We start from the raw sequence: 9,514 nt of genomic DNA on the forward strand, positions 1-9,514 counted from the left end.
TGGTGCTTGTAAACTCAGATGGACTTGTGTGTGTCCAACACAGAGAACATTCTGATGGCAGATTCCCAAGGGGCCGAGCCCTTGGCTGGTTTTTTTGTTGTTGGTGTTTTATTTTTTGTTTTTCTTTTAGTTTTGAGACAGGGTCTCACTATAATCCTAGACTGGTCTTGAACTTGTAATTGTAATTCTTCTCCTGCCTCAGTCTCTTGAGTGCTTGGAATTACAAACCTACTCTACCATGCCAGGTTTAATTTAGTTTATTGAAGGAATAGGTTACTGTGCCCAACACAGCTTTTCTCTTCCAATGCTGTAGTAGCTGGGCCTCCTGCCTCAGCCAGTAGCCAACCAGTCAGAGCCTGGTAGAGGCAGACCGTGGGTGCCAGCAGGGCTCCATATGGGTAGTGCAGGTTCACACCGTGATAACAGGCAGGAGCACACTTTGGAACAGTTATTTATTGAAATAACAGAGGCAAGTGGGCCCAGGCATGGTCATGGCCAGTGAGGTGCAGCCCTCTTCCTGCACCTGGCCTCAGGGCCTCTCGCCAGACCCTGAAGTCCTCCAACATTTAGGGTGGGATGTACAGGCATGTTGCCGGGGGCAGGGAAATAGGAACATTCTGATAGCTATTTTTTCTGTAAGAATAATCTGTGGATTCAAAAGATAGCTCTAAGGAGCCATTTCAGAGCAAGGGGGGGAATGCCAGCCCAGCTAGCTCAGACCCCAGAAAACGACGGGGGTGGGGTCCCCATCAGTGGTGCCCTCCAACATGCTGCAGAAAGCTAGTGGGCCTGGGTGGCCCATGCGGGTGGGGATGACGGGCGGGGAGCCCTTGAGGTCGAGACCCTCGGATGCCCTCTAGGCTCCATTCTGGCTCATTCAGCCACTCTCCAGGACAGCTGCCGGGATCGAAGAGCTCAGGGCCTGACCTCTGTCGGGGGGAAAGAGAGAGGAGCATCAGCCAGAAATGTGGGAACCTGCTGGTGTGTATACCCGTCTACCAGAGGGATAAGCAGGCATGAGGCTCTCGCTCCCTGTGCAGGCTTTCCCACGCTGCAGTCAGGTATTAGGGATAAGGAACCAGGGCAGACCAGGTTTGGGCTAGGCTCTGCCTCTGGGCCACGCTACCAACCCCTCGCTGGGGAATTTTAGGCAGATGCTCCAGTGTTAAATTCTATCTCCTGTCCCGCACATTGGATTATAGGTAAGGCCGTGTGCCTGCGCCTGAAGGAGAGTCCCCAGTCCCTCACTGGTGAATACTAAACAAGTATTCTACTGCGGAACCAAATCTCCAGCCCTTCTGGGAGGGGAGGTGGTGGTAGTGTTTGTTTTTCCAGATAGGGTGTTGTTATGGAACCCAAACTAAATTTGACCTTCAGGTGACCCTCCTGCTTCAACTTCCTGGGATTACAGATAATACTCCGCACCACCCAGCACCTTGCCCATTTCTTAACAGGCCCAGCACTAGGTGCCTATTTTCTGTCCCAGCCTTAATTAGAGTATAAGCCTCGAGCTATCCTGAGGGTGCTCCTGTGAGCTGAGCCTTGTCACCTTGTGTAGGAAGTCAGTGTTTACTGAACGTTGGGGCCTGGGTGTAGGTAACAGAATGCTACAGCTGTAAGAAGCACGGCCCTATTACCCGTGCACTATCATAGATTAAGCTCTAGGGAGGCCGAGACTCAAGGCTGGGTGCCAGTCTGTGCACCCTGCTTACCTCAGTATCCATGGTCCTGTCTTTGATGCTGGGCCCATCTCCATCCCGTTGTGGGATGACAGATGGCTCTGTGGAGGTCTCTCGTCCTTCTCCTTCCTCCCAGCCACTGCCCCGACAGGACCCGGCATCCTCTGGTGAGGCCTGGCTTAGCCGGATGAGATTACTGAAGTTGGAATCAGATTTGGAGCCCGAGGGGGGCTTGCGGGCTTTGTGGCGGCCAGTCAGACGGCTGCCATAGAAGGCCAGGATAGGCTCCGGGCCCGAATCAGAGACTCGATGGCCAGCATTGGCTACTTTGAGTGGAGCCAGCATGTCAGAGACCATGTCAGCCCGTGTGTCACTCCACAGCCCGCGCCTGGCCTCCTGCAGACTCAAGTCATCAAGCTGGTCGATGGCCCTCTGCATTCCCGGAGCCTTCTCCTCCCTGAAGAAGGGCCCACTGCCTGCCACGCCACCCAGGCCTGCAGTGTCCTCCTCCTCAGCCAGGCGGTAGTAGGGAGGCCCATCCTCTGTGTTGGCTATGACAGGCGGGGGTGGCTTGCCATCCACCTGCAGGGACAGACGACAGCCGCGAAGTGACAGCTGATAGTAGCGGGTGGCCTCGTGGGCACTACGCAGCTGCTGCATGGACACGAAGGGATGGCGCAGGGCGGCGCTAGGACTGATGCGTTCATGAGACTCCCATGTTAGCATGCGCTTGATCAGCTCTACCATGCTCTTGAGGTCTGCGTGTTCCGCCAGTGCCTCCCGGTCTGGGAAACTCAACCGACTTACAGCCCCGCCACCATTCACCGTCTCAATCTGGTCCAAGGATTTGAGCATGTACTTGCGGCGCTCCAGAGGGCGCACCTGGGGGGGGTACGGGGGATACCAGGTGGAGATGTGTCTAGACTCGGGGCTCCAAAAATCCACCTGCTGTGGGAGCCAAGTAGGCTCCCCCTGACTTCTGCCCATAGGACTGGAAGCTCTCTTGCGGCTTCGACTGCCCAGCCTGGCCCCTCATACCAGAGCCTCGATTTCCAGTCCATAACTCTCCTGCCATGGGGAGGGGGGGATATGCAATTCTGTTCTTTGGTCCTCCTGTTACCTAAATCAGTCTCCACGTTTCACCTAGACCTTCAGTCCAACCCAGAGACATGGCTGTGGCCTTCTGATTTGCCATTCCACCAGATTTGTTGGTCCACCCACCCAGGTTACAACTAACTCCCAAATTTCTGCCTGGCTCCCACCCAGGTCTAACCTAGATTGTTTTTTACGACAGCAGCCCACACTCCCAGCACAGATTGTCATTCCCCTGCCTGCTTCCCTCATACCTTGGTCTCAGCTAGGTAGTCGGCTGAGGACTTTAGCTGCCAGGGGTTGGTGGCATCGGGGTGGGGGTTCCGCTTGAAGAAATGGTGAGCCTTGCGGGCGGCGTGCAGCAGATGGGGCTTGGGCAAGCCCTGTGTCTCACAGATGTAGCGCACCTGGTCATACTCATTGTTGCCGGGGTAGAGAGGCCAGCCCAGGTGTAGTTCGGCCATGACGCAGCCCAGAGACCACACGTCCACCTTCTCGCAGAAGGGCAGCCCCAGCAGGATCTCTGGGGCCCTATAGAAACGGGATTGGATATATGGCTCCTTCACATAGCGCACCTCACTGAATATGCTGGCCGAGCCGAAGTCGATCACCTGTGGAAGGCAGAGGGTATGGTGGAGGGTGGGGTGACCAGACCAGGCCCCTCCTGGGACTCATCCCTTGCATTTCTCCTGCATCTGCCTAGCTCTGCGCCTTCCAGACTTCCTTTCTTACAAATGTCCCCTGTCTCTGTCATCGAGCTGTTGTTTCTGAGCTAGGTGTTAGGTCTGGTCCTGTCTCTGATTCGCTGTGCTTGAACCTCCTGTAGTGCAAAGCCATGTATGTATACAGTAGGCACGCATTCTCCCATATCGGCTTTGAGTCAGGGTCTCATGTATCTCAGGCTGGCTTCAAACTGGTTATGTAGCCAAGGATGACTTTGAACCCCTGCCCTCCATACCCTACCTCCCAGGGGCTGGGATTATAGGTGTGCGTAGCCAAGCCCAGCTCCCAGCTATTATTTTAATATTTCACATACTCTATATTTCACTTGTATGTGGGTTGTATTGTGTGGGTGGTGTCATCACCCATGCGTGCACGTGTCGGGGAGAGAGATGGATGTTAGGTATTTTCTATCAACCTTATTTTTCTTAAAGATTTATTTATTCATTATGTATATAGTGTTCTGCCTGCATGCATGCTTGCACACCAGAAGAGGGTGCCAGATGATTGTGAGCCACCATGTGGTTGCTGGGAATAGAACTCAGGACCTCTGGAAGAACAGTCAGTGCTTTTAACCTCTGAGCCATCTCTCCAGCCCTCAACCTTATTTTTTGAGACAGGGTCTCTCACTGAACCTGAAACTCACTAATTTTGACAAGATTGCCAGGCCACTGAGCTCTTATGATCCTCTTGTCTTCCCATATGACCCTCAGCCCTGGTATTACTTTTTTTTTCTTTTTTTAAGATTTACTTATTTACTGTGTATACGGTATTCTGGCATGTAGATGGTTGTGGGCTCTGGAAATTGAACTCAGGACCTCTGGAAGAACAGCCAGTGCTCTTAGCCTCTCTCCCATTATCCCAGCCCCAGCCCTGGTATTATGAACCCAAGCCCAGATATAATGGTGCTGGAGCCCTTCTGCCTGTGTGGAGCAAGCACTTAAGCCATCGGGGCTCTAGCGATAGCTCAGTGATTAAGAGCACTGGCCGGTTCCCAACACCCACATGGCAGCTCACATCTGTCTGTAACCCTAGTTCCAGAGGACTCAGACGCCCTCTCTGGCCTCCTGGAATGCCATAATACACGCCCAGGCACCCTCACATAAACTAAGTTAGCATGGCTGTGGTGGCGCACACCTTTAATCCCAGCACCTTTGAGGCAGAGGCAGAAAGATCTCTGTGAGTTCAAGACCAGCCTGGTCTACAGAGTGAGTTCCCAGGACAGGCTCCAAAGCTACAGAGAAACCCCGTGTCAAAAAAACTAGATAGATAGATAGATAGATAGATACATACATACATACATACATACGATAGATGATAGATAGTAGACAGACAGACAGACAGATAGATAGATAGATAGACAGATAGATAATAAAATAAAATTCCAGGCCCATGAGAACAAGACCTTTGTTCATTCAAGGCTGTGTCTCTAGAGGTCTGGAACAGTTCCTGGACCATTGCAGGGCCCAGGAAAGAGTAAATGATGAACAAGCGTGTGTTTCTGACCAATCAGTATTTTTCTTTCTTTTATTTGCCTGTCTGTCTTCCATGGTACTGGGGATTGAATTTAAGGCCTCATGTATATTAGGTAAATATTTTACCAGTGAGCTAGGCTCTCACCCTTTTTTTTAAGATTTACTTATTCATGTATTTTATGTACATGAGTGCTCTGTCTCCATGCACACCGGGTCTCATTACAGATGGTTGTGAGTCGCCGTGTAGTAGCTGGCAATTGAACTCAGGACCTCTGAAAGAGCAGCTGGTGCTCTTCACCTCTGAGCCATCTCTCCAGCCCAAGGGTTTTTGTTTTGTTTTGTTGTTCTGAAACAGGGTCTCTCTACATATCCCTGGCTGTCCTGGAACTCCCTATGTAGACCAGGCGGGCTTCAAACTCACAGTGATCTCCCTGCCTCTGGCTCCTGAGTGCTGGGATTAAAGGTGTGCGCTCCCCTGTCAGGCACAGTGTTTGGTCTTTTGAGATAGGGTTTCATGTATCCCATACCTGTTGTGTAGTCTAGGGTGACTTTGAACTCCTGATCCTGACAGCCTCAACATGTCAAGTACTAAGATTGCATGTGTATACCAGCACACTGGGCCTTAGCCATTTATGTTGAGGCTGCTCTTAGTTTCAGAGGCAGACCTTGAATTCATGATACCCCTGCCTCAGCAGCCTGAGGAACTAGGATTACAGGCCTGCATTACCAGGTCTCTCTCTCTCTCTCTCTCTCTCTCTCTCTCTCCAACTGCCTCTTCACAGCTAACCTCTCATCTCCCAGTGTCTCTGTCTTGGTTTCTGTCTTATAGACTGGGAAGGAACCACCCTGAAAGCCAATTCCTCTATGATCTTCACCCTCAGACGTTGTCAACACCCTGAGGTCCCTCAGCATGACATGGGCTGTGGACAGGAGCTTTCGTCTCTCCCCTTGCCGCCAGGTAGCGCTCTGCTGGTTTCACTGAATCCCTGTGACTCGTGGAGGCCATGGCTCCCTACTCTGCCTTGCACTCAGCCACCCTTCATCTTTGTGCACACAAGGCTGATCATGAAATAACTATTAGTCGGGACTCACAATCCCTGAGAGCTTGAGTGGCACTGGGCATTGAGCTAGTGTTTTCGGGGCCGTTCAACCGTAGGGGTGTCAGTGACCCCCAGGTGCTGTGTGAGCCCTGCTAGATCTACAGAGATCTCTTAGCTCGCTGTCCTTCCATCCCTCAGGGCAGAAATACCCATCTCTTTCATGTGGCTCTAACATGCAGTGTGGTGCTGGGAGAGGCCAAGGATATAATGTAATCAGCTTTGGTCCAGTCCCGCCCTGGGGTGCTGCCTGTTCAGTCGTCACCAGACTCTTGATGACAAATTCTCAGGCAGAGGAGCCTTCGCTCTGATGGAGGAGCCACAGAGGGATGTCTGAGTAGGTTGATGGCCACGGACAGAGGCTCTCCTGAAGTGGGACTTAGGCCGGGGGCAGAGGAGACCATTCTGGTGCCCACCCAGGAGCAAGAACAGAGGGTAGAGCCACCTGGCTTGCAGATGCCTAGGCTAGCAGGCTCTGGTCCTAGTTGAGTCCTCTCTTCCTCTCACACTTTGTTTGTTTGTTTGTTTTGGTTTTGGTTTTTCCAGACAGGGTTTCTCTGTGTAGCCCTGGCTGTCCTGGCACTCACTCTGTAGATCAGGCCAGCTGCAAGCCCACAGGGATCTTGCCTCTGCCTTCTGAGTGCTGGGATTAAAGGTATGCGCCACCACCACCACCAGGCTAACACATTTTTTTTTTTTTAAAGACAAGAATCTTAAGTAGTGCAGACTGGCCTTGAACTTGCTACACAGCCAAAGACAAACCTGAACTTTCAATCCTTCTACCTCTGCCTCTGCAGTGGTAGAATATAGGTATCTGCCCCCGTGCCCAGCTCTCCCTCACACGGTCTCGCTTTTAAATTTAATTAATTTGGGGGGGTTATGCAAATACAATGGTGTGTGTGTAGAGGTCAAAGAATAACTTTTGGGAGTCAGTTCTCTGCTTCCACCATACGGGTCCTGGGTATTGAACTCAAGTCCTTAGGCTTGACAGCAAGGCCTTTTTCTGGCTGAGCTGTCTTGCTGGCCCTTCTTTTTCTAAACTGATCGAGCGTGTGTGTGTGTGTGTGTGTGTGTGTGTGTGTGTGTGTGTGTACATGTTTGTGTGCATATGCACACGTGTGTCAGAAGTTAGCCTTCCTCTATCCCTCTGTACCTTACAGTTTGAGACAAGAGCCCTCATTGAACATGGGGCTTGCTGATTGGCTAGGAATCTAACTGTCTCTACCTCCCCAACACGGATATTACGGGTGTTTTGCCACACCTGGCTTCTTATGTGGGTGCTAAGGACCGGACCCGAACTGAGGTCCTTATGCTTGTTCATAATACTCGCACAGGCACCTTCACATAAACTAAGTTAGCATGGCGGTGGTGGCACACACCTTTGGCACCTTACCAATCTGAGTATCTCCAAAGCCTTCCTGTCTCACCAACCAATGAATTCTATTATCTGTAGCTCCGAGTCTGCCCAGAAGTTACACACATGTCAGCTATATCTTCTTACCTTTGACTCCTACTTGGATCACCCCATCTGCCTTCTTGATACTACTTCCCCCCAAAAATGAACACCGAAGCCAGAGCAGGCCCTTCTGCTCCCATCCATCTATGAGCCCAGCATGTTGGTGTGTGCCTTTGACCTCGTTGTTTGGGAGGCAGAGTTTGTAGCCTTCCTGGTCTACATAGCAAGTTCAAGGCCATCCAGGGATATACTGTGAGACCTTGTATCAAAAAAAAAAAAAAAAAAAAGGTAAAACTGGTTCTGACTGTGCCTGAGGACTTACTTCACAGCCCCACGCCTGCCTCTTTGGTCTCACATCCTCCCTCTCTGCCCCGTTCCTTCTACTTCTAGAATGTCAGCCCTGACCTGAGCCAGAGGAGGGAAACTGGGTGGAACAGGAGAGACTTCGGGGCCTGGAGGGGAAGCACAGACCTCCGGCCTTTGATAGTGAGGACCTCAGAAACGAGACGGACCCAGGCATGGTGGTGAATAACTGTAGTCCAGATACTTGGGAGGGGAGACTCTCTCAAATTCCAGACCAGCCTGGACGACATGAGACACTCACTGTCTCCAATAAACAAAACCCAACAGAACAAGCTGGCTCTGGAGACACCAATAACCCTAGCACTTGGGTAGTGGAGGCAGGTAGGTCATGAGTTCAAGTCATCCTCAGCCACACAGCGAGTTCAAGGCCAGCCTGTGCTATACAAGACCCTGTCTCAAAAACAAACAACAAAACGGAAGAATTGGGATGGGCTCTGGAAGACTGCTGGCCAGCAGTGAAGAGAGGCAGCTCAGGGAATCAGGGTCACCTCGGGGCCATGGCACGAAACTGACGAGGGAGCCCCACACATTGGTGGGGCATCCCAGAGTTGAACAAAGCTGTTTCCCAGGCAGCCTCACTCACCTTTACCCTGAAGGGGCAGCGGGTCTGATCCACCAACATGATGTTTTCAGGCTTGAGGTCAGCATGGATGATGGCCAGCTCCTTGAGCCGGGCCAGTGCTCTCAGCACCTGTAGTGTGACGGTGCGGATGTGGCGGGCAGGAAGGGGTGCGAAGTTGTTCTCTTTCTGGAACTCGAAAAGGTTTTGCTCCAGTAGCTCAAAGACCAGGTAGAACTTGAGGGCATCATGGAAGAACTCAAGAAAGCGGATGACGTGGGCCTCGTCAGGGTCCAGGCCTCGTACACACCTTAGCAGCTTCAACTCATTCTTGATGATGCGGCTTCGGTATGCGTCATTCTTCAGGATCTTGATGGCCACCATTTCACCTGTGCTACGACGCCAGCCCTTGGCCACCTCTCCGAAGGTGCCCTTGCCCAGTACCTCGATGATGTCGTAACAGTCAGTCTCTGACTGGATGGTGGCCATGGTGCCCTGGCTGCCAGTCACTACTCTGCCCTTACCCCTGAACCACTGGCTTGGTTGCCTAGACCTCCCACCCTGATGCTGGCCCTTCAGTCCTAGTGGGGGAAAGATAATCACACTCACGTCTCTCCCTATGAGCTCAGCCCCTGCCTCCCTGGCACCCCTTGACCCCCTTGGCCACACCGTGAGTCTACCAGGGGCAGCACCCCTCCCCCAAAGCCGTCCTGGCTTGGGATGAGGGGGCTCAGGCCCCCCTGAATGGGTTCCAGCGTTGCTGAGTGGCTTTGATTCTGTTGTTAGAGACCTGGGTCCTAGGCTAGAATGGGGGGTGGGGTGCCAGGTCGGCCCCTCCCCCACCCACAGATGGAACCCTGGAGAAGCCCGCAGGGTAGACTCAGAGGGATTATCACTGGCCTTGAGTGTTCAGAAATAGGGACATACCTCCTGAGGGAAACCTTTCCAAGGTTGAGGGGTTGGTGCATACAGGGCATGTGTGGATAGGGTAAGATCCAGATTGTGCCAGGCAGTAGTGGCGCATGCCTTTAATCCCAGCACTCGGGAGGCAGAGGCAGGAGGATCTCTGTGAG

At 52.3% G+C, this 9,514-nt stretch overlaps 1 protein-coding gene across 1 annotated transcript; it reads right to left on the reverse strand.

The window, feature by feature from the left end:
• Positions 1–749: 749 nt before the first annotated feature.
• Positions 750–8,930, reverse strand: Hipk4 (homeodomain interacting protein kinase 4). Its single transcript, XM_027430451.2, has 4 exons — positions 8,466–8,930; positions 3,026–3,382; positions 1,713–2,561; positions 750–929 (listed from the first exon to the last, which is right to left on the reverse strand). The coding sequence occupies exons 1-4, from the start codon at positions 8,928–8,930 to the stop codon at positions 750–752; spliced, it is 1,851 nt and encodes a 616-aa protein (XP_027286252.1).
• Between the last annotated feature and the right edge of the window lie 584 nt (positions 8,931–9,514).

The sequence above is a fragment of the Cricetulus griseus genome, chromosome 9 (assembly GCF_003668045.3).
Source record: "Cricetulus griseus strain 17A/GY chromosome 9, alternate assembly CriGri-PICRH-1.0, whole genome shotgun sequence".
In the NCBI taxonomy this organism is placed as follows: domain Eukaryota; kingdom Metazoa; phylum Chordata; class Mammalia; order Rodentia; family Cricetidae; genus Cricetulus; species Cricetulus griseus.

Coding starts and splice junctions, on each gene's coding strand:
- Hipk4 (XM_027430451.2), bottom strand. CDS start 8,930: ATGGCCACCATCCAGTCAGAGACTGACTGTTACGACATCATCGAGGTA. Junction 2,562..3,025: donor ACTACCTAGCTGAGACCAAG/GTATGAGGGAAG, acceptor TACCCCCCCCAG/GTGCGCCCTCTGGAGCGCCG. Junction 930..1,712: donor ACAGGACCATGGATACTGAG/GTAAGCAGGGTG, acceptor TCCCCCCGACAG/AGGTCAGGCCCTGAGCTCTT.